The 24,518-nt window shown below is 42.1% G+C and overlaps 4 protein-coding genes and 1 non-coding gene across 8 annotated transcripts in view; 2 read left to right on the top strand and 3 right to left on the bottom strand.

Moving 5' to 3' along the window:
• Syx1A (Syntaxin 1A) overlaps positions 1-15,923 on the bottom strand; it is a 41,669-nt gene extending 25,746 nt beyond the window's left edge. Inside the window, exons 1-2 of the mRNA XM_070286749.1 lie at positions 13,255-15,923; positions 10,912-11,655 (exon numbers count right to left, since the gene is read on the bottom strand). Coding sequence (XP_070142850.1) covers positions 11,637-11,655; positions 13,255-14,126 — 891 coding nt within the window. The 5' untranslated portion in view covers positions 14,127-15,923 and the 3' untranslated portion in view covers positions 10,912-11,636. The remainder of the gene's footprint in view (positions 1-10,911; positions 11,656-13,254) is intronic.
• eIF4EHP (eukaryotic translation initiation factor 4E homologous protein) overlaps positions 1-19,054 on the bottom strand; it is a 48,498-nt gene extending 29,444 nt beyond the window's left edge. Inside the window, exons 1-3 of one of the 4 annotated variants that reach the window (XR_011445168.1) lie at positions 18,538-19,054; positions 16,829-17,288; positions 10,912-11,655 (exon numbers count right to left, since the gene is read on the bottom strand). Coding sequence is in view for 3 of the 4 variants with exons in the window: in XM_017180782.3 (XP_017036271.1) it covers positions 16,829-17,288; positions 18,538-18,575 (498 nt within the window). In the remaining variant the exon portion in view is untranslated. The remainder of the gene's footprint in view (positions 1-10,911; positions 11,656-16,828; positions 17,289-18,537) is intronic. The other 3 variants (XM_017180782.3, XM_070286750.1, XM_017180781.2) reach the window with 3 other exon arrangements.
• Positions 19,055-19,372: 318 nt separating this feature from the next.
• LOC108084614 (ADP-ribosylation factor-like protein 6-interacting protein 4) lies at positions 19,373-20,055 on the top strand. The gene is made up of 2 exons (XM_017180899.3): positions 19,373-19,625; positions 19,704-20,055. Exons 1-2 carry the CDS (start codon positions 19,427-19,429, stop codon positions 19,943-19,945), a joined length of 441 nt encoding a protein of 146 aa, XP_017036388.1. The 5' UTR covers positions 19,373-19,426; the 3' UTR covers positions 19,946-20,055.
• Positions 19,971-22,807, bottom strand: LOC108084613 (E3 ubiquitin-protein ligase RNFT1). The gene is made up of 3 exons (XM_017180898.3): positions 20,936-22,807; positions 20,389-20,604; positions 19,971-20,326 (listed from the first exon to the last, which is right to left on the bottom strand). The coding sequence occupies exons 1-3, from the start codon at positions 22,547-22,549 to the stop codon at positions 20,093-20,095; spliced, it is 2,064 nt and encodes a 687-aa protein (XP_017036387.1). The 5' UTR covers positions 22,550-22,807; the 3' UTR covers positions 19,971-20,092.
• A 540-nt stretch (positions 22,808-23,347) lies between these two features.
• TRNAL-UAA (transfer RNA leucine (anticodon UAA)) lies at positions 23,348-23,431 on the top strand. The gene has a single exon. It is a non-coding gene; the product is annotated as a tRNA-Leu (tRNA).
• Positions 23,432-24,518: the final 1,087 nt, after the last annotated feature.

Raw genomic sequence — 24,518 nt, 5'->3', positions numbered from 1 at the left:
TCTGGCATCAGCCATCCATCTATCAATCAATCAATTGCAGTTTACATATTGACATGCAATCCACAATGCGGCAGCTGCTCCAATCAAATGGGGGCGTGATCCATATATCATATGTATATGTAGCTATGGATTCCCAACCCAACTTATGGCGGGGTGGCTTCGTCAACCGACACAACATTATGTTGCACACAACATGGCGCTTGGTTTGATTAATTCCAATGGCACAGCGGCCCCCGGGCAAATAAAAATAAATTTAGTGCCAAAAGTAATTGTGCCCAAAGGACACACGGCCGCAGAGAAGAGAAACGGCAATAGGAGCAAGAATGGCAGCAGCAAGCGCAGCAAAAATAATTACAAGTCATGAACACAGATAGCTAAAATGACGCGACGGAAAAGGCTACAAAAATTTCCGACAACTTTCAGTGGGGTGACAAAACAGGGAGGGTACTATATAGTACTGCTGCTGCACCCTTACTGCTCGCACTTGTGGGTTAAAGATTGAGTATGTGTGTGTGCGCAGAAAAAGTTTTCCGAGTATGCTTGTCACTGAGAAATATTTTCTTAATACCTGTAGATATTAAAATATTTCACGAAAAGCAACATGAATTCAGCTCACAAAAATCCCCAATTTTAAAAATTACATAATATTATTATTTGATAAGGTAACATTACTTTAAATTTATTATTTTATTATATATGTATAATAAAATAACTGTGAGGTGAACGTATCATGGAAAATTACCTTAAATGCAGAAAATATTCTCAGAATCAATAGACTTTCCCGCCTTTAATCTCAGTGTAAGGTTGTGTGGGGACTTGTATCTATCCTGAGGCCATTTGGCAGCCAGAGAAGCAAAGAGCAAAGCTGGGTCTCGCAATGTTGGGAAAACTAATTAATAGCGCATTTTATTTTGTGCCTGCCCCAAAAGGCAAAAGGAAACAGTGTTGCCATCCCACTCTGTTCGCTTCTCCCCTGCCCTCTCTCCCTCTTTGTATATGACAAATAATGTTGAAATTAAATGATATGCCTGCAGCGATAAGTGAGTGTTGTGTTCTATCTGCTTTTATGGGATAATGCCAGGGAGTCGTAATCTCCAGCCAAATCCGAAGCCACATTAGTGCCGAAAGACCACAGCAATTCAGAATGTGGGGCATCCGGTAAGGGGGTGGCGAACGACAAGGCGAATGAGAAGGTCGCATCGATTTGGCTGACCAGTAATGCGATTGTCTGAGAGTTCAGGACACCCTCAGCCACCCACGCAATATACGGGCCAGTTAAGTGCCGGCGATTCAAATAAATTGGCAAACTTAACAACCAACTTGAACAATCGCAGATGGAATAAATCCCTATAATTTTAAGTGGTTAAGTTCTGTTGTCTATTAAATAATATAAAATAATTGCTTCGAGCAATTATACTTCGGTAGATAAGCTTAAATATATACAATTAAAGTTCGAACTTCGAATAATACATTTTAAATATGTTTTTAAAAATAATAAAATCCGTAGCCTTCGAATATTTTCTATTTTCATTTTCGAGCTTATAAAATCATGCAGAAATACAAATAGTTATTTAAACAAAATTCTATATAAAAAAGTGAACATTGTCACCATGGCGTATGAGTGATAATTTGTGTTTTTACAAGCCCTTTAGCTCTGAATAAAAAACTGTGTTTTTTTTTTGCCACTATTGCTGTACGCTTTAAGGGTTTGAGGGAGTGCTTAAAATATTTATGTTTAATTAAAAAGTTCATGTTTTCATCACCTTTATCAAGTTTGTTAAAAACTCTAACACGTGCTCCACAATTTTTTTCCCCCATCCTACTCTTTCTACCCCATACGATAAAAAAAAGGGGAAAAAACAACGGTACAGAGGCAAAAAGCAAAACAAAAAAAAAGCGGTAACCAAAATTCAAACACACGCAAAAGCAAAAGGACACGAGCGTGGGTTGGGGGTGAATTAGCGATTGCGGGTTAGCCGAGGTGAGTTTGCCCCGAGGTGAGCTTGGGGGGAGTTTTGGCTGAGGTGGAATAGCTATGCTTATGACAAAGTTATTTTGCGTGAGGCGGGTTTCAGTTTCAGTTTCCGCCTCTTTCTTTCTGTCTTTTTTGCCCCCATGTCTGTTGTTTCTTTTGTGTGTGTGTGTGTGTGTGCATGTAGTTGTATACCGTGTGGAAATTAACACAGTGCCACATAAAATGACAATTGAAAAGCCCAAAGAGAGCGGGAGAGGAGAGAGTGACTGAGCCGAAAAGAGAGCGCCTTGCGCAGGGAGAACCAAAATACTGTAGCCTAACTCATGGGGATGCGTGTGTGCGCGAGTGTGTGTGTGCGGCTTTTGATTTGGCACAGCTGCGACGCAAGCAGCGCTGGTTTTGTATTTGTTGTTGTTGCAGCCACTTGGACCCTTGGGAGCTATTCTTCAGCCGACGCCTCTGCCGCAGCCGCTGCCTGTCGCCGCGTCGCTGTTAAAAATAGCAAGCGAAATGGATTAGTTGCCTAAGCCCCAAAGCAAAGGAAGGAAGAGCCGTACGAAAAGGAAACGCAAAACGGCAAAACGGATGAGAAAAAAGAGCGAAGTGCGGAGAGGCCAAGTGGGCGCATGTGTGCGAGTAGGTGTCTGTGTGTGACTTGTTTGTGCCATTTTTGCTTCACTCATTTGGTTTTTTTCGGCGATTTGCTTTGTTGTATGCCTGTGCGTGTGTGCTGGTGTTGGTGTTTGTTGTGTACAGTTCTGTTTGACATTGTGACCGACTGAAAATGACGACGACGATGATGATGATGCTGTTGCTGCCGTCTTGCTCCGTCAGCCCCACTCTTTACTTCCATATGCACCTCCCGGCGTTACTTGTTTCTTTCTCTCTCGCTAACTCTTTTGGCCTCACATGTGAATGAATTTTACAACATGGTAACGGTAACGGCATTTAGGGAGAGCGCAAGTAGAAAGCCTTTAAGGCCCCCGTCGAAATATAAGCATGCAAAAGCAACAGTAAAATATGACGTAAGCCACAAGCCAAAAGTTACTTTCGTATCAACGCACTCGAAAAAAAATTAAGTTAAAAGCAATTACCATAAAAACTGTTTAATAAAAAGAGAGTGCAACAATTACCAAATACAATTAGTGCAATTCAAACAACATTTTACGTACATTTCTGTTTAAAAATATTTTCCGTTTTAGCCAGTCTCTTTCAAATTATAGATTTCCGAAATGTTTTTTTTATATAACTTAATTTTAATCTCTTAATTTTGTTGCTTTCCCAACTAGCTTGCGAGTAGGCCGTAATAATGTCATAACTTTTTTTTTCAAGTGTACTCCTAATTCTGAGATCCCAAAAGAAAGCTGACACACACATCATGTTTTGACCACCCAAGCTCCCATCCTTTTGACCACCTTGTTGTTCACTTTTTGTATTTTACGCACAAAGAACTCGAAGGAAGACAGGAAGGAAGTCGACACAGGCATGTCCCTGCTGCCGGCTGCTGCCACGCCCACCGGAAGGAAACGCCTTGGACAAATTGTCCCACAAGTCGAGCAGCAGAAAGACTATGGACTAAGGGCTAAGGAGACGACCGACCAAAGCTACACAGACATGCCAGCAGAAAAGAAAAAATTACTTAAAATATAACTTTTATATACAACGAACAAGGAAGAAGGTACACAAAATGTGGCCTGTAAAAACTGTGTGCCTTTTATGGGAATCCTTGTGGTTACGAGGATAATGAGGCGTATACGCAATGCGGACGAAATGGGATTTAAAGCGAAGTTCCAGGGTAGATTGTAGATGGTCTTGAAAATTTGATATTTTGATGATCATTTCTAGAAAATGAAAAATTCTAATAAATTAAAAAATAACATGTTTTGTATCTCTCTTCCTAGCAATACAGTCCAAAACTTCGATAGTATGACATCATAATTCACCACTTGAACCATAGTTACCCATTGCAGTAGAAAAATGTTTCTTAATAACATGGACGCGTAAAAGCATTCCATGGTCAGCCCGAAATCGCTCGAGGACAGCTCGTAAAAGCCTTTCCCACAAGGCTACACAGCAGGACGAGCCTGTGGTCGATAGGAGCAGCAGCAAACGCAGTGAATGGGGATGGAGAATGATGAAACGGATATGGCTTATTGCCCGAGGATAATCGCATTGCAAGAGAACAGCGCTCGGCAATTAATTAATACCCGAGAGCCGTTTATCTTTGGATTCAACAATTTAATATTCAAATGCAATCTAATTAGCTCCATGTTTCTCGTGCAGAAATTGGCTTTGACATTTCAGGGCCACTGGAAACCGCAGAGAGATGTTCAAGTTAAATGGGCCAGTGGCGGGTTAGAGGTACAACAATGAAGACATTAACACCCGTTGCATGAATGCAATCCGCATTTCATTTTATCGTACAATCCCAGGACCCGACCCGCTGCTCTCAAGCCAGAATCCCCAAAGTGTGCGGGCAAAGTGTGTGCGCAATTCCCCGAGCAAAGGATGGAGAATTCGAGCGCTGAAGTGGGCGGTGCTTGGGAGGTGTTGCATATCCAAAAGATACGATAATGAAATCTCCCAGCTTCATGTCGAGGGTGGTAAGCTGTTGAAGCTTTTGTGGGGCAATCAGAAGATGTTGAGGGAATATGGGGGCGAATGTACATATGTATAAGGAATGAGACTAAGTTTTGGCGATACCCTAGTCCGCGTTTTGAAAGGAACGCAGTAAAAAAGTTCTTTATTATTTTCTAGATCATGCGTTTTACGCCTTATAATTACCAACCAGCTTGTTTGCAAACAGTCGGCAGCAAAGCCGGTGGTAAAATGTATTTTGTTTCTATAAAAAACAGTGAATATTTATGTAAGACGTTCACCAACTTAGAGCATAAAAGAAACACTAACAGAGTTAGGAAAAGCAAGTGAAATTCAAACAGGGGAAAAAATTGCTTTGGAGTTAGGGTAACAGAATATATGAATGTACATAAGCAACTGGCGACTGCACACTGAAAGGTTATGTCAGCAATTGAATCAGCCAAAGAACCATAAGAAATGCGCTCTCTCTCACTCTTTCTCTGTCTCTTTTAGTCTTGATGCTGCTTTCTACTGATTTCCGCGATGCGGTTTAGTTAATGTTGCTGTCTCTGCTTTCACTGTCTCTGTCACTGGAATACCCTCCTGTATGCATTACACGCTTTGCGAAAGGAGCTGTGTACCAAGCTGAGAGCAACAGAGAGAAGAGAGAAACAAGTGAAGGGCAAAAGGCAAAAGTTGGAATTATGTCAAATGAAATTATGTGCACGCCTTGAAGTATGCAACTGCAATTTTCATGTTTTTCCGTTTACAGTATTTCTGCAAGTCAGAACTTTTTATAGTATTTCTGTCAGAAGTTGTCTCTTTAATCTATAAACCTAATTTCTCCAACCTAGGGTTTTAAAAAGGCTTCTGAACAGAAAGGACTTGAAGATTCTACTATGTATTTTTTTGTGAATGTTAAAACGAAGTTGCCAGGGAGAATTTCTAGCTCTCCGGCAATCCTTCTTATTTGCTTAGGGGTAACAATGTCAAGCCCATTTGTCAGTGACTTGCAGGAGTTGATGATGCCTTTTGCGTTGGGATTGTGGGTTTTCTTACCACTTTGTCAGCCACGGAGTGAGTGCTTTCCCCCTGAGGAGATTCTGGAGCCTGCCAGTCTGGGATCCTGGCCAGATGTGCTAGGCCACTGTTGCATTTCCACCAGGACAGTTATCCTGTTTTTTTTTTCTTTGCTTTTTTGGTTGCTATGCTTCCGCTCTTGTTGCTTTTCAGTTCATACATATATCCCTTCACCAGGACCTCTCTTAGCCTTGTCTTTCACAACAGTAATTACTCGGCGCCTTTTCGTTGATTGCAATTCCCGGGTTCAGGCTCTTTCATTCCCCCATTCCACGTTTTTTTTTACCTGCGAAGATGAAAATTTTTGCACTTGCAAGTAGAATTTCGTGAACAAGTCAATTAGTGGCAGGTGGAGAGGAGAAAGCAAAAATAGGGCAGGTTGAGCGTAAGGTAAGTTGGGTGTTTCGAAGGTGGCAAAAGGTGCCAATCAACGCTCAAAATAAAATTACGCAAAACTCGTTTCCAGTTCAGGCTTGTTCCCGGAAAGTTTAAACACAATAAAAAGTTTGTTCAACGTTAAATTGTTCACTATAATAAACTGAAAATGAAGCTCTCAGTGAGAAGTAAGCTAGGGTACACTCCAAAGAGAGAAAATGCGTTACATAAACTTTAAAGTCAGGGAAACACTTTTTTATTTTAAATTATATAGTTTTGCTTTAATTTGTTTAATGAACCTAGAAAAGGTTTAAATGCTTTCAGCCATTTCTAGCTCGAACAAGTTCATTTAATTAAAGGTACAACCATCGACGTAACCATTAATATTTATGGTCTCAACCTTTTCACTCTTTCTTTCTTTGCTGGCTCACGCTTGGTTAAATGGCAATTCTTCGTATTTGGAGCCAACTTAAAAAGGAAATTGAAGATGAAGCGAAGCGCATGGAATTTAAATGTGAGAATTTCAGTTTTCTTTTCATTTTTTTTAAATTTCTCTGTTGGTAGGGGTGAAAAATAACAACAACAAAGGGGCCAAACCAAGCGAATATGAAAATTCGCCAGAGGCCTGGCTCAACCTTGGAAATGTTGTTGTTTTCGTCGTTTTTCCTCTTTTGTTTTTTGTTTTTCTCTTTTTGTGTGTTGCTGCAGCAGCATTAAATACACATATAATTTGCCAAAAAAAAAACAAAGAGAAAAGAAGGGCAGGTGGGTGTGGTCATGAGCCAGGCGTATCTGACGCTGTTCTTGTCCTTTTGGGAGTACATAAAAGCATAAAAGTAGGCGAATGAACTCTTTTCGCAAAACGAGGCAGGAAGAACTAAAAAAAAAGGGTCAAGCCACATATACTAAAGGACCTTTGGGTAGACCCTTGGGCTAACACCGAATCCGAGTTAACTTGGTCTTATTAGTGGTTTCCGATTTTTAAAACATTTTTCCAAAAATAAGGGTTTGTTAAACCACAAATTGCCTTATTTTATGAATTGTAAAACTCATTAATAACTTTGGACATAATATTTCAAACAATGTTTGCCAATATTTATAGAGGAAAATGATTTCAAAAGATTACATATATGTTACCATATTCACAAAATAAATGTAATTATGTTATTAATTATTTTATAAAATTCATTGTATTAAAAGTTTGGTGGAAATTTAATCATGTTTTGGACATACATTTTATAGCCATTTTATATATGTGTTTTACGTACAAAATTCTAAATTAATTCTGCTGGCATAACAAAATCTACGCCCCCAAATCGTGCATGTGTGTAGCCTCCATTTAGATGGCCCCCTTGGGTCACATTGTATCCGCCCATTCAACTCTTTCCCACTTCTCGCAGCACACACCTCTGAACTCTCAACTCATTCGACTACGTGCCATGAAATTTGTTTTCAATTAACAAATTGTTTAGAAGCGACGACGAAAATCGATGGCTAAACCTTTCTCCACCCCCGGGGGTGGGCTTGGGTTTTAAGGAAAAACGATTCCAAAATATATTCGCTTCTTTGCCCAAAGAAAAATATACTACGATAAATCAATTTAAAAACATCACAGCGTGGTAAAAATCTACTCAATATAAAAAATCATCAGGTTTTTAGTCGGTAAATTCTCAAGTTCATTTATCTATAGATAAATTTCAGGAATTCCGCCTGCATCGGACGAGAGAATTCAGGACACGGGATGCCGGATGCTTCCTCTTCCTTTATGCATAGCAAATTCCTACATGGTTAAAGCAAGTTGCGTCAAAAGGAACGAGGAAACTTTCCCCCCGGCAAATCAAAAAGTTTTCAAGAGACGAAAAGAAGCTCTGTTGAGAGAATCTTGGCAGACAAGCAAGTTTCAACAGTTAACATGACAATGGCGATTCTAAAAAACTTTGCACAACCCAGATGAGATAAAGTACCTCGTCTCACTCAAGTTTACATAGATATTTCCATGTGTATTTACGGTATATTCATACGTTCGTAAGGCTGGCACTTAGCTGCGAATCAATAAATCAAACGGCAGGCTGGCGGCTAACAACAAATACTATATATATGGTCATAAGCCGGTAAAATTTGTGACTCACCGGACAAAGTTGAAACACAAAAAATAAAAAAAAAATAAAATGAGAAAAAACAGCGAAAAAACACCAAAAACTCCCACAAATGTATGTAATAAGTATAAGACATCCATAAAAACCTCGCTAACCTCGCTACAAAGAAAGAAAAAAAATTACTATTTGGATTTGGCAAGCAATCAAAATAATAGATAGATAGACAGCCAAGTCAGTAAATAACAAGAAAAGCTCAGAAGCAAGTGATGAAATAGATAAATATATAAATTGAATTCATGACTCGTAGATATTTACTGCAGGGGGCATGGTACTACAGCAGTGTCATCAAACTGTGCTTAAAAAAGATATACAAAAAATGTTAAAGTCACACAAAGCAATACCTTAAATTTATTTCCATCAATAAAAACAATCAAGCTTTTATTAAAAGTATATTCTTTTAGCAGTTTTAAAGTCTTGAAGCTTGTTTTGTATTAATAGGAGATATTATATTCTAATCTAAAAATCATACGGTGTATTTATTCTACAGAAAATATAACATCTTCCAGAGACCAATATACCCTTTTGAGGAAGGGTAGTCAATGCTGCGGGCATTTCCAACACATGAAGGCTTGAGAACAAAAAGGCAAACAAAAGCCATGTGATAGAGCTCACACAACAAGGTAAAAAGGCAAAGAGACATGCAAAAAAAAATGTTATATGAGAATGCAAGAGGGGAGTTTTTAATTGCATTCGCATGAGTGCAGGCAGTACTACTTCGATTCTCTCTATTTATGCGGGCTGGAAAAAACAAAGTCCCGCTGCTGTCTACTATTTTGTTATCAAAGCCAACTGATAGGCTTTTTATCAAGGGATAACAACACACACAATCTGATGATTCATTGGCTAGTCTGATGATTCACCTCATTCACTTGTCTGGCCAATAAATCGTTTTATAATAACTAATTGAGGAGAAATGTAAATACATTTTTATCGCCCTCGCGTCATCAAGGAAAGTCGAAATGTCGTTGTGGGTGGATATAACTACAGTATATGCAGCATATATTCAATAAGTATAGAGTTTATGGTATACTTTTAAGGTCCTTTGACATATTTATATGTAGATTTCAGTGCTAGAATTAACTTCCAGAGCTATAAATTTGGATAAACCTTGTATGAGAACGTAAACACTTATTCTTGCCTCATCTTAATCACGATAATGTATCGCTTACAATTTATGTCGCGATTATTTCAGCATCATTAACTGAAAAGACAGCTTATCCGGATTATATTTTTTATCAGTGCATTCGCACATGATAAATTGGAGAATGGGTCGCCAGCTGTGTAAAGGGAGGTATCGTCAAAGGTCGCTCTGGGTGACAACGATGACTCAATTCAAAGCCCACAGCACATTCACAACATTACGAATCGGGGGAGGCGCGAACTCTGCATGTTCGACTCACATTAGAGGGGCGATAGACAGTCATACGCAGCCGACTCTCATTCAGAATACGCCGCTGACAGGAAGCGATGGGGAAACGAAAAGAAATGAAATGATACATGATAAACGGCGTATAATATAGGAGAAACTTTTACAGATAATGCTTTCAAATTAAACACGCAACTGACACGATACCGTGCTCTTCTGCAGGGGTCATCGTTTAAAAAAAGAACAAGACAAAAGACTAATGAATCAAATGGCATGGAAAAGGTGCCTATGGAAAAATGGTCGACTTTAATTCGTGATATAAAATGAATTAGCAAAAAAAAAAAAAAAAAAAACACTGATGCTTTTTATCAAAATGAAATAGCCTTCGCTAATTAAAGCTTTAAGAATTTGTTAAAAAAAAAAAACAAAAAGTGACTCGATTCCTATGAGATCATCAAAAGTAAGATGCCTTTGTTATAAATAACAAATGAAGAAAAGAAGGCAAAGTGAGAAAATAAGTGCCATAACTTTATTCGAATATATTTGCATGACGAAGCTGCGACATTTTTGCAACATTGGTAATTGATGACAAATTGAATTCTCCAATCAAACATCAATCGCAGTGTATAAATAATGTATTAATGGGAAAAGAGAACTTTTTATAGAACTCTTAATAATTATTGTACCATAAATATTCATTATCTCGCCAATTGTGCATATCCCATTTAGTTAAGAGAGAGAATGTGTGTATTAATTGAGGCTTTTTATAATGTCGGAGAGATGACAAGAGCCGAACAATATATATACATATAGAAGTGAAAGCGACAAGGAAGAGGAAAAATGGAATGGATTATTTCTTTCCATACTATAAGGAGCACGGTAGTTGGGGAGTACATTTGGAATAATTAATTAAAAGTTATTTTTTCGTTTTAAGTAAAATCACAAGATTTTTCTTAATCTAAGCATAGAAAAATATGGTACCAACACAGATTAAGCCCCAAGGAAGTTGTTTACTACACAAAAATACAAATTACGATATATGTTTCTTTTCCGTAAACCCAATATACCCATTTATACCCCTCCACTATTGGGTATAATTAGCTTTACTTTGTTTTGCCAAGATCTTGTTTAACGCTGCCTCTCTGTGTCGCCGCTTCACACTCTCGAAACTCTAAATGTCACAACAACACAAAGGGCACGAAATTCATTAATAGAAGTGGGCGGAGGAATATCAAAGGGGCGTTGTAGAGAAGGACACGAAACTCGACCTTCGACAATTATTCAAGTCACGCGGGGAAACCCTGGGTGTAGAGAGAGTATTAGCGGGAATTGCCGCCTATAGAAATAATTTCAAAATACTAAATAATTATTTCGTTACTCACCTCAGCGCATCGGGATGGAGCATTGCAGCTGTATTAGTTCTTGCTGTGAAAACTGTGAAAAGCTGGAAAACTGGAGCGCGGACTGGAACTTCCCGGAGACTGAGAGCGTGGCAGGGCGGAGGAGTCGCGTTATATTTATTTTCGATTTGTATTTTCTTTTCTGGTTGGGGCTTTAGATTGCATTTTGTGGTTTAAATTAAATTGCAGCTTGATTGATTGACATAATACGAAGTTGGCGTCGAAATTCGTTCGTTTTTAAAGCGACTTTCGTTTCGTTTTCTTTTCACTAGACGCGGTGTTAACTGGGTGTTGTTATTGTTGCTGTGGCTATTATTGTTGTAGTGGAAACGTGCTGATTGTTGCTGTTGTCGTAGCAGTTTTTTTTTGTTGTTTCTTTTTGCATTGAAAAAGATCAAAAGGTAAATGAACGGAAAAAAGACGTGCAGTGCTGCATTGAGGTGTGATCAAAAATCAGAACGGAAATTCTCCAATTCGCGCAGTTCGTTTCTTGGTGAGTTTCTCTATTATCGACATTATTGGTGGTGCATTAACAAATTGCATTTCCTACTTAAAAGCGAAAGCATTTCTTCGTGTATTTATCTTAAATCACAATTTACATAATATAATTCTCAAAAAACTCATACAGATTACGCTCGGTATTATAATAGAATTATTTAGCATTTCTCTTGGACTCTGTATGCAGATTATAGGCCATGATGAGCATGCTACTTGCTGGCTTGGATACTGTGTAAAGTGCACCCAAGTGTATGGTGAGTGCGTAAAGGTCGATTTGATTCACATATTATTAAATTGTTAATGTTTGTTAAATTGATTTCAAGAGCAGCATGCCATAGAATATTTTTGGTGTTTGGATTAGGTATGGAGAATATTTGAATTTGATTCCGATTGTTAGTTTTGGTTTTATTTTTTGAGGATATGTGAAAGAAAGGAAAATAAATTAGGTTAATAAAGGAAAGAAAAAAGGTTTAAAAGTGTGTGTGTGAGAGTGTAGTTGTGCTGGATGTACTGTGTGAGCGTGAAATGAAATCATATCTAAAAACTCAACTCGAACTTATGGCAGGCGAAAAACTAGTTTGTAGGGAAGTCAGTTTAAAAAAAATAAGAGGAAATCATAACAAAAAAAAAAACTTGTTTTATTGTTTGCGCAATACCAACAAAACCTATAATAAACAACAAAAACTGAATAATCAACTTTGAGTTTAAACGGTTTACCGATTAATTTGAGTCTGTGAGTGAATTGTTTACTCTGTTAAGTCAGCATTCCGTCAACTTCCTCAACTGTTAGAGATTCGTTTCGGTTTCTGTTTATTTGCCTCGCATTATGAACTTCTTTATTGAGAGAATGTTTGAGAGTTAGCTATTTATCTAGTTTCATAATTGTATATATATATGCTGTGTGTGTTTTGTATAATTTAGTTATATATATATTTATATATGCATTCAATAAATATGAACATGTTAAGTAAATAGCATTATAGTAAATAGTCAATATAGTTATTATCTAGCATAATAAACAATCTTTTTATAATAAATATTCAAAAGTTAACTAGAGCTTTGTTGCATCCTTCCCTTCTTTTTCTTTATCATCATCAGTGGGTGAGTGTGGGTGAGTATGGGGCTACTTTAAGTGAGAGTTTTTAACAGGACAAACTAAACTAGTTAAACAAACAAAAACTAAATGCATTTTCCAAGTCGGAAAAACGATTTTCTTCTTGCAACCATTCTCCTTTCTCTTTTTTTTTTTTTTTTTGTTTCTTGCAAAGCATTAGCAGTGAGTGTATGTGAGAGTGTTCCTTTCTTTTTATTATAATTTTTTTTTTTAATTTTTTATTTTTTTTGCTTCGCATTATAACAATAATCAATAAAATTTCATGTTTTTCTTTGTTTGCAATTACTTTTTTTAGAGTCGTGTATTTTTTTTACCTCTTTTCGTTTGTTTTACATTTTGAATTAGCATTTCGTTTTATTTACTTAATGTTCTGATAGCTAACTTCTTTTTTTGCGTGTGTATATAAGGGTTTAGACTCTGGAGACTCTTTTGTTTGTATATAACCGAACTAACCATACATATTTCTCTATATATATTAGCTATAATTGGTGTAATCCGAGCCCTGCTAATCATGTGTGTGTCTGTCTTCACTGGTTGCGATCTCTTACAGTTTAAGTTTTTCGATTTTTTATCTTTTTCTCTGGGTGGGTTGCGCAACATCCTATAAAGGGGTTCTTTACTCAATGATATTGGGGTGTGTGTGTGTGTGTGTGTGTATGTTGTGGGGGGATGTGGGTGTGTCTGGCATATAAGTAATTGCATTCGAGATTTACATGAAATAACTGCTAACATATGAGGCCGCTAAGATGCCCAGCACAGTGAGGCAGATCAGTATCATGATCTTCTTTCGGCGGGCTTTGCTCTGGTACTTGAGCGCCTTCTTGGTATCCTGAGTTGCCGTCTGCACATAGTCCATAGCGTGCTCCACATGGTACTCAATGCGATCGATCATTTCGCCCTGCGACTCCACCAACATGGCCATGTCCATGAACATGTCGTGCAGCTCCTTAATCGATGTCTCCAGCTTCATGATGTCCTGGTGCCGGGCCTCGATATCCGCCAGCGTCTGTTTCGCCTGCTGCGTCTCCATGATGATGCCCTGCGTGAACACCGACGAGTTGCCCTCCTCCAGCATCTTCTCCAGTTCATCGTCGTTTGTCGGCCGGCCGGTGATCTCCAGCTGGCGCTGTATCCTTCCCTTGCAGCGCTCTCGGTAGTCGGTCTGGGTGCGATTGTATTCCGTCATCACCTCGACAAACTTTCGCGACAGCGTCGAGTGCTGCGTCTTGCGGATACGCAGATCCGCCGACGACTTGTTCTGCTGCTCCTCCTGCTCGATATTCTGCTCGATGCCCTTGAGCTTGCCCCGCACCCGATTGGCGTTCTTCTTGATGTCGGCCATCAGATCCTCCAGCTCCTGCTTGGTCTTCTCGTCCGTTTGCGGGGCGGACAGGATGGCCGAGTGCTTCTTCTTCACCTCCTCGACATTATCCTGCACTTTGTCGATCATACCGCGAATCTCCTCCACCTGGGCGAAGAAATCGTCCATGTACGAGTCATGGCCATCCACATTGACGGCCACCTCCGTCTCCTCCTCATCGTCGGATTGGGCGGCATGGAGAGCGGCTAATCTGTCCTTAGTCATCGTTGTGTCTGGTTTTTAATTTGGGGGTTTTGGTGGCTTTCACTGTTTTTCGATTCTGGTAGGATATGGGCGAGTCTTGGGGGTTTTCCTCCTTGAAAGTAATCCGTTTTTTAGAGTTTCTTTGGGGACTTTTGATTTTGTAGTTTTGTGTTTCGTGTTTTTTGTTATTTTATCTCTGGGTTTCTTCGTTGATGTTTTTTATGGAGGTTTACGTAAGCTTTTGTTGCGCGGTTTCACAGATTGCGTTTTGCGATTAGCAGTTAAACGTTAACGCACACTAATACACACACATATAAACCACACACGTGTAAGCGCGCGCGGAGTTTATTATTCGCTTTTGCAGCTTGCTTTTTAACTTGTTTGCACGTTTTTCCCACTGCAAAGTGAGAGAGATAAAGAGGAATCTCTTTATTGATTTTCCACCTCTCTCTTTTCTGGTTTAATTTTAGTATCTTTTACTAAACGGGCACTATTTTTGCTGCAATTTTTGTTTGATATTATTATTCCTTATTGTGTGTGTGTCGTTATTTCGCCGTTGGTATGCGAAAGGGATGGGGGAGACGGAGAAGGCAAAGAGAGCGCGTGGTTGCGGGCGGCAGCAGCGACGTCGACGGCGACGACGGCAGAGGCAGTGGCAGAGCACCTCTTCAATGCCAGCAGCTAAAAAGCTAAAGCTGCTGCTGAATTAATTTTTTGCTTCGTTATTTCTTGTGACTCACGGCGCGGCGAGATTGCTGCTTTTTTAAAAACAATATATAATTTGAAGCTTTTTTCTTTCGATTTGGTTTGTTTCACTTTCGCACACACACACTGACGAGTCGCACGCACAGGCACAGTTACACGCACGCGATAAACGATTTTCGGCAGTGGGAGAGGCTCCCGAAAATCTCTTAAAATGGGCAAAAAAATCGATTTCTGCGCAAAGCTCCAATTCTGCCGTCTGCTTTTGCTTCAGCTTGTGCTGCTGATACTACTGCTGCTTCCTCTTCTTCGCGGGGGGTGCTACGGTGGGCGTTATTTGTTCTTTCTCTCCTTTTGCTCGCCGTTTATTTTCGTTTGTTGCGTACGCGTCGTCGTCGGCGGCTCCGGTGGTTAGAGTGAGACGCACGACCGACCACCTCTCTCGCACTCGCACTAGCACAGGCTGCCTTGGGTGTCACACGAGTTGTTGTTGCCTATGGATTTCTACCCGCACATTGCTAAAAGGCAAACTCTTCGCATTGATTTGCAGAATTAATGATTTATCGAAGTTTCTTTACTTGGCAGGAAACCCAAAAACCATTTCGTGTTATTTTTTCCCGGCGACTGCAATATTTTCGTTCATATATTGTCCGATGCGAACCGACACGAAGCGCGGGTGAAAAGAGAATGATGAATGAATGGGTGAAAAGAGAGTGCAGAGAACGCAGTGTTGCCAGATAAAAAATTTGGCATTTCCCTAAAAAATCTCAAAAAGTTTAAATTTTCCCCTAAAAAATCCCATTGTCCCCCTAAATTTGAACAAAAAAAATTAACTTCAATTTTTTTAATTAGTACTACATTTTTTAACAGTATTTAAATAATACACGGTGTCTAAAAGCTCCTAGGACCGTCAAGAAGCCCCTAAATCTAGCGGATGGCATTAAAAAAAGCTAGATTTGACGGGAAATAGGCGTATGTGGCATCATTTGTTGTTTACTACTAATTTTCGTCTGAGACTCGAACCATTGAAATTTTCATTTTAAAACAAATTAAATTAAAAACATTTTTTAAGTGGATTTATCTTATGTTAGTACTTAATTTTAAAATAATACATTCTTTCAAAAAGTCCCTAAACTTCTAAACTTTTCCCCTTAAAATTCAAAAAACCTTTAAATTCATGGGAACACTGACTATTAAAAATTTTTGAATTGCAATTAGTGTTTTTACTTTGAAAATCTCAGATAATAAAAAAAACTTTTTAATTTTAAAGAATTGCGAGAAATATAAAGAAAATTAAAATCTGGTTAATTTGAATCAGTATAAAATATTTGAAATGGTAATGTTTTAATTGGTTAGTTAAGTTTCAATTATTAATTTTTCTTATGGCGGCACCTAAGCCTTACATATTTATAACTATTTTTTGTGTTTTTCATGTTCATTTTAAAAAATACTGGCACAAATCACGTCGAGTTGGGGCTAAAAATGCCAGCACGTTAGCTCCATTACGTCAGCCCTACAACAACAATAACAACAGCTAGCACTGGTTTGTTTGTGGATTCCATTTGTTTTTGCATCGCGAAACCAAGTTGGCAGTCTCAGCGCGCATTTTTGAAAAAGCTATCTATGGCTGATCGCGAATTATACCGATATGGGTCGAAATCGCGAATTTCCGGCGAATCATCGGTTACCATCCTAGATTTTTAAGGGGAATTCGCCGAATTTGACCTTCACAACACTGCCTTGATCGTAACAGAAGAGTGAAGACGTGAAGTTTTGCCAATCTGCAGAAATCGGGCTATATATATACCACAGTGATATAGAAGGATCTTTGGAAATCCCGGCATTTTTTAGCTTGCGGACTATATTATTCTGTCACTTTTTAGAGCGGCATTTTAGTGTAGAGGTGACTTTAGACGTGACAGGATACAAAATATTACTTGGTTTTCGTTCTTCCCATCACGGTTTCCACAGATTACAGATAAAAAGTGCGGTAAAAAGTAAGGAAAAGTAGTCGAACTCACCGGGTACTTTGTCTGCAGAACGATCCCGCATATCTCGTCGCCGACGAGAAACTGCTCGCCGAGCATCGCCATACACACATTCTCCCAGGCCCGTTCTATCTTGTTCTTGCGCAGCCGTATCACCCATTGGCCGCCCTTGCTGTTGGCCGGATCCTCCCACATCGGCTTAATGCCCTGCTTGAAAAGGCTGAGCTCCCGGAAGGGCTTTAAGGCGGTGGGCCGGATGAGGTGCGAGTAGAGCGACCACCATTGCTGCACGCTGGCGCACCGGCCGACCACGTGCAGCGACTTGCTGTAGTCGGCGGCCGCCCGCTGCGTCCCCTTGCGCGAGAACCAGAGGCAGTATGTGTGCTGCAGACGATTCTCACCGGGCCCGACTTCCAGCGGCGGCAACTTGTCCACATCTATCTCGTTCTCCACATCGCTGTCGTCGCTGTCCACGACGTCTGGCCAGATTTTACTAAAACGGGCGCGCATGTCACGACAAAAAAACAGCTTTTGATTAGTATGTCAAGGGTTAGAACTCAACTTCACACTTGCCAAATCCATTACCTCAATCACCCAATTCTCTAGGCCCGACAGCCCGCACATTACATCAAGCAGCAAACCCAACATTCCCTACCATCATGAAGCTGTCTATTATTACGCTGGACCGGCGCACGATCAAGCTGGAGATGAGTGACTCGGAGAACGTACGCACGCTGAAGCAGCGCTTGAGCGACATGCCCGAGGTGGCCATGCCCGCGGAAAGCCTGCAGCTGATCTACGCCGGCCGGATCATGGACGATGAGTTGCCCCTGAGCAACTATAAGATAGCTGAGGACAAAAACATCGTGCTGATGGGCAAAAAGATTGTCCCTCCGGCCGAGCCAAAGGAGCAGAAGTTGGAGCGTGAGCGAAATCCAGAGCCTGTGCCTGTCATTCCTTCTACTCCTCCGCCAGCTGCCGGTTCCATTCAAGCGCTGAGCCAGCCGACGGTGGCTCTCCCATCGGTGGCTCCTACCGAACAGCGAGTGCGCGATCTCATGGACATGGGCTACGGCGAGCAGGAGGTGCGAGACGCCTTGCGGGCCAGCTTCAATCATCCTGAGCGGGCAATAGAGTATTTGATCAACGGAATTCCCCCTCAGACTGCCGCAGATACACAGATTGCGACGGCCCAGCCTACCGGGGATCCACAGCATATGGTGGCTTCGCCAGCATTAGCCCGTGTGCGCCAAATGATACGAGATGATCCGCGCCTTTTGGACCAGATCCTGGCCCATTTGGCCGAAACGGAGCCTGAGGCCTTCGAGTTCATTCGCAACCATCAGGCGGAGTTCTTAGCCCTGATCCAGGGCAGCGAGGATGAGACCGCCGGCGACACCGTTCAGGTGAACCTAACGACTGACGAGGCCGCTGCTGTGGGACGTCTGGAGGCGTTGGGATTTCACCGCGCCTTAGCCGTGCAGGCATACCTAGCCTGTGACAAGAACGAAGAGATGGCCGCCATGATCCTGTTCAATCAGGCCGAGGAGGAGGAGGAGGAGGGCCATGATCAGGAGCAGTTGCCCTAAATAAAGCGAGAAAGCGCACGTAAACGGTGCCCAGAACATAACCTAACAATCGCGCCCAGATGTGTGCGAGATGTTGGCCCCGTTTGTTGGGTACGACAGCGGGCGGACGGGCGGGTGATTAGTGGGTGGCGGCAGGAGGTGTTCTCCACTTACGACTCGTACTGCTTGCTGGCTACTTTCTCCATGCTCATCCTGTAGTGGCTTCTGCGTCTCCTGGTGCTGCTGACTGGGGCTGATGCTGCCTGCTGCTTGCTGGTTGCTGCTCTCGCCGTGGCTGTCGCTGCCTTTGGCTGTGTGGATGCTGCTGCTCCAATGGGACGGAGGAACGGTGCGTTCCAATTGCTGCCGCTGCTGCTTCTTCTGGCGGAATTCGTCGTTCGCTTTTGGCCTCAGAGCTCTCCTTTGGCTGCGCGCGTATGTGTGCGTGCGTGTGTGTGTGCGGGGTTTTTTGGTGGAATCTCAGCGCTGGGCGATTTTTGGGCCGCCGCTTCTTTGGGGGTGAGCGGTTCGCTTGGGGCCGCTCTTTGGTTAACAAATGTGCTATTTAAGGGTATCCAGTTGTTATTGTTGTTGTTGCTTGGCTTATTTTACGGCTTATTTCGCTTATTTTTGCTGCAGTTTTGACGTTTCTTTTTGTACACACAACATGCGCTGATTGGGTTCCACTTGCCTTCCACATTCCACGCGGCGCTGTCAAATCGGTGCAGTGTTGGTAGGTCGACTCAGTGTTTGGGCATTAATCAATACTGTCCTCGGCGCAGTTGCACACCCTTCAACGGAGAGTATATACATTTTGTTGATGCTTGCTTGGTTAATTTATTTAAATTTTTAATTTAAATTTACTATTTCTAGGTTCCCTAATAAAGAAATCAATATTATTAATTTTCCAAAGATTTTACCATAACATTTTTAAACGTTGTCCGCGGCATACCACCCCAAGCTGCAGTTGAATGATTTTACAGGGTATCAGCCTATCGACTTTTTCTGTCACCCTCCAGTTTTTTCGTTTCTCGGTTTGTTTACGTTCTGGACGCCGCTGAAAATGGGCAAGAGTGAGAAAAAATCAAAGAAAAAGCATAAGGAAAAGCGCAAGGAGTTTAAGGCGAAGCACAAATCCTCCAAGTCCAAATCGAAGAAGCACAGCCGACGGAAGCAGGAATCACCTCCTCCCGCAGCTCCACCGACGCGACTAGAGCAGGCGGAGAGTAGCAGCGAGCTGGAGGACTTTGCCATACCAATAGGTCCGTAAGAACCCCCACTAACTAATTCTTTGTCGTTTGCGTGTGCTTGCTGAACACTCTACCCCACAACAATTCAAGCACTGATGAACAGCAAATCGCACGCACCCGAAACGCCGGAGGAGTACCAGCGACGCCAGAGCCAGATCCGTCGCGAGGTGGACCCCGTTACCGGGCGCACGCGCCTTATCAAGGGCGACAGTGAGGTGCTGGAAGAGATCGTGACCAAGGAGCGTCACACTGATATTAACAAGAAGGCCACTCGCGGCGATGGCGAGTATTACGAGGCCCGATCTCTGGAAGCCGCCCGGCGACGCAAGTGAAGATAAAGCAATAACCAAAGCCACATTTCTTTGTCTTTTTAGTAATATAATTAATAACTGTCAGCTTAATTAAACAAAAATGTTAGCTCCGACTATATGTACACGCGAAATCATCCGTGGAAATTTCAATTCTTTCGGGGTGCTGAGCTAGTACAACTGATGGAAGAAGGTGGTGCTGCCGTCCTGCCAGGCGGGATCGTCGCTGACCTTGGCTCGGCACATGGGGCAGGTCTGCTCGCGCTTGAACCAGGTCTGCACGCACTCATCACAGAAGATGTGGCCGCACTCCAGCACGATGGGTGTGTTGAAGGCGTCATGGCAGATGGGGCACAGGGCGCCCGCGGCATCCAGTTCGTCTTTGGTCGGCGGCCGCTCAGAGTCCTGCATGGAATTCAATTGCTCGTTAATTGATGATGCGTACAATTTTTTATTTTTATCCTTACAATATTCTTCCTGAATGTCACAATCGCCTTGCGCAGCGACTTGCCGCGCTCCACCAGCTCGAAGACCTTGGCGCCCAGATACAGGGCGGAAAATAGGCCACCGGACACCACCTCCAGGCCCGAATAGGACTCGTAGAGAAACAGGAACCATTGGGTAATGGGTGCCGTGGCCCGGTAGAACTGCGAAATGTACTCCACCAGCACATAAAGTCGGGCCTGCGAATGGGAATATTTGTAAACATATATTATTAGGGGAATCACAGTAATCGAAACAAAGAGCTCTGGAAGAAGGGATCATAAATAAATAAGCAATTAGTTCTGCTTAATCACTATACTGAAAATGCAACTGCCGAAATATCGAGTTCTATGGAAAGTTCGCAGAAATAAAAAATCCTGAATTGCAGTCAATCGGAACATATATTAATGCGTCATTGTGGCTAATCAAAACAGTGAATACCACCACAAACGTATAATATATGTTTGCTCTGCGATAAAAGGAATTGCAGCAACATTAAACTAAAGATTAAGTAACAATCCCATGACTCACCCGCACTTTGAGGCGCATTAGGGGATGCGGCAACATGGTGATTCCCAGTTTTATCAGCATAGTAAGCAGCTTGAGGATGAGATCGCTCACAGCAATGTAGTAGAGCATCATGCCTAGGGGAATCACCAGATTCTTATTGTTATTATCTGCCGATGAAGACGATGACGATGTGGGACCGTCCGGCAGCTCGTCTCCTACATTGGAGAGCCCCGTGTGGAAAGGCCTTGTGGTGGCATCCCCTCTAAAGTAATCCCTGGGTGGCGGCACAATTAGACCGAATGGATTCGGCGGAGCACCGGCCAGGAACAGACGAACCGTGACCACCACTGCAATCAGGCAGGCGTCCCTCACCATGACAGCGTAGTTCTTTTGAGCAAGTCGGGCCACCTGGTTCCGCACCGATCGGTTCACATTGTACATCACCGTTTGAAGGACCAGGAGATCCACAATGCCCAGAAGATGGTCGTGTATGAACTTGATGAGCAGTATAAAGATCAGCGGCAGATAGCGCACAAAGTGGCTTAGGATCTGCACTACCATGTCGTCGGAAATGAGATGCTCGTCCTCAGCCTGATGCTCATGGGGCTCAGGCGGGCCATTGGCTCCCGCTCCGATGTTCCCGCCGCCTCCTCCGTTCTCACTACCACTGCCATCGCCGTTGCCAAGTTCCAGGCTATTATTTGCCTCGTTTTCCTCAAATGCCACCGGATTGCTGTGTAGTCCAATGACGCTGGCATTGTGCCGGCTCCCATTAAGGCCGTGGTGATTGTGCCGCATCTCTCCCTCGCGCAGGGAGATGCTCCTGCCCATAGCTGCGCTGGGTCCCGCTGCAGCTCCCGTTCCCACGCGGCCAAAGCGAAGCGGTGAACTGACGGGCTCCGACACAGGCTGTTGCTGCTGGCCGAGCAGTATGTGTGCGTTGTCCTCGGGAACAGCGGCTCGAAATGGAACGGCAGGCGATGTAGCTGCCACTGCAGCTGCAGCAGCCGCTGCGGCCGGATACCTGAAGTTGGAATGTGTGATAAAGGAGCGCAGAGCCTCCGTGGACGGTGCCGTGGAAAGCGAGAAGACGTCGTTGAGGTTGACACGCCAAAAGCCCAGCTGTCGCACACTAGCTGCTGTACCGGGTGAAGCTCCTGGGACAGCTCCAGGGTCAGCTCCTCCTCCGATGGGCGGCTCCTCCAAGCTGCCAGCATTGGCGCTCATGCTGCGGGACTGTTGCAGCCGACGGTTCATCTGTGTTGTCGCCCGTACTGGCGAGCTGCTGTTGCTGGCCGGTGTGTACGATCGCTGGCGGGCCAGGAAGGAGGACAGGATGTTACCGTGGCGGGAGGCAGCACCACTCAGGCTGCTGCTGCGCGCCGTGGGCACCGGGCCGTGATCCAGGCTGATGCTGGTGTTGGCCATTCCCCCACCAACTCCGCCACCGCCCCCTGCAGAGGTCATCGACGAGGAGGAGGCGGGTAGCAGGTAGTCGTGTTCCGCAGTAGTTGACTCATTGTCGTCGCTCTCGATGCTGATGGACACGCCTGCCGCTCCGCTCCCGTCCTGGTGGCCACCGCCTCCGCCCCCTCCTCCGACTCCGCCTCCGCCTCGGTAGGGATCTTTGTTCATCGCCGATAGTATCCGTGTTATTTTCCAGAATTTACACTTTTGAGAACAAGTAGTGTGACCGCAGTGCGACTGCCAAGTATTCTATTTAAAACGCCAGAGCGGATTTCCTCGTCCACAACAACTGGTCGTGGTATTAGCGCTGCCAGAGTATTGGAGAAAATCGCTCTATTACGTTATTTTCAGAGCCCAACGTCACCTGATACGGTTGAGTAGCCTCGAGCTGGGTGCACTGCCTCAAAATACATGTAGAAGATCTACTAATCTAGATCTAACTCTAGCAAGTACTGATTAGGTAGACTCCATTAAAATACTACAAAGAGGTTGTTGGAGTTGAGCGGTATGGCAGCGCCTGTGTTGACATCTTACATAGGGCGCGCTCTTTGAAAGCCTTTTAATTTTTATCTATATTTTCCTTAAAAAACTACAATAAAGCTGCATATAAAAAGTGTTAAAAATAGAAAACATATAAGATATAAACATTAAAATTTTACTCAAGTGCATAAATAAAATAATTATTATTGTTTGTTTTGAAATGTTAATATTTAGTTAATATATTATTGGTACAGTATACACTCAAAATATGAACCTTATGATTATTAGTTATAAGCTGTAACTGTAGGTTTAAAAATACATTTGACATCAAATTAAGGAGGTTTATAGTAATATTTAGTATTTTTAATTTTACTTAAACTAAAAACTATTTTTAATTATATTCAAAATATAAATAAAAAGGCTAATATAAATATCTACATTCAGAAATTAACATAAGATTGGCATCTTTTTCACTTCTTTCACATAGCCAGGTTGGCCGAGCGGTCTAAGGCGCCAGATTTAAGCTCTGGTTCTCGTGAGAGAGCGTGGGTTCGAACCCCACACCTGGCAGATGAAGGGAAATCTTATTTTTCTCGTTTCTTCACTTTTTTTATAATTCTAAAACAATTTGAATCAGGATTTCTTCCTATATAACAAATATTTTTCACTAATGCCTTTGCATAGTTTTTACTCTAAATTTACGAGACCTTAAAAGAATAAATATTGTTTTTATTTAATATCCTTTATACATATATGCATCTAAATATGTTATTCAAGTGAATGCTAACCGATTCCCAAAACAGTAATATACAATAAGTAAATTAGCTTTTAAATGTATATTTATTTTGTGTGACTTAAAGGCCAATCGAAATGAATTTATTTTAAGCAACCTAGTCTCTAAATTGACACGCTTGAAGAAGCATTTCTACCCCATAAATTATGCAAATAATTTTTAAATTTTTTCCTTGGCTTGCGGTTGTGGGCCACCCTTGTGTGCACCTACCTATGTCCTGGCCCATTGATAAGGATAAGATGGAAATGGCTCAGTTAACCAGCCAGCCAACCGCAATTAAGCTGACCCAAAGCCGTTGCCTGGCAACGCTAGCGTCGTCCGTCCACAACAACACCGAGCCTGGTTCCAGGATAAGAAAAACGTGGTCAAAACCACCACCGCGTCAACGGTTGCAGGCACCACCAAAACACACCAAGGAGAAACCCTTGCCGCTGGTCGGGTCAGTTCAGTTCGTGGCCATAAACAAAGAGCACCCGAGAAAAGTGAAAATATTTAGTATTAGTAATCAAATGTGGCTGCAAAATATAAATCAAGCTGAAATGGGTAATTTAAATATAAATATATTCAAGCGTATAAACATTTAAAGTGTCCACTAACTGGAAGATAGGTCAGGAAGTGTATATGTTTTCTGTGCAAAGTTCAAGATATATTAAAATATTTTATATAAAATGAATACAATTAGATTTCAGTCTCAATAATTGTATTTAACAATTATAAACAGTGCCACGCCAAGAATAGAATCAAGTTTATAACGAACTTTAAAGGGGGGTACACTTTATGTATCCTTAATTAAAATTGTCCAAAAACAAAGGAACCAAGGAACAAGAAAATAATACAAAGTGTATTAAATCTAATTGCAAAAAT

This window comes from Drosophila kikkawai, chromosome 3R (genome assembly GCF_030179895.1).
Source record: "Drosophila kikkawai strain 14028-0561.14 chromosome 3R, DkikHiC1v2, whole genome shotgun sequence".
NCBI lineage: Eukaryota > Metazoa > Arthropoda > Insecta > Diptera > Drosophilidae > Drosophila > Drosophila kikkawai.
This window is presented reverse-complemented; position numbering and strand designations above follow the sequence as displayed.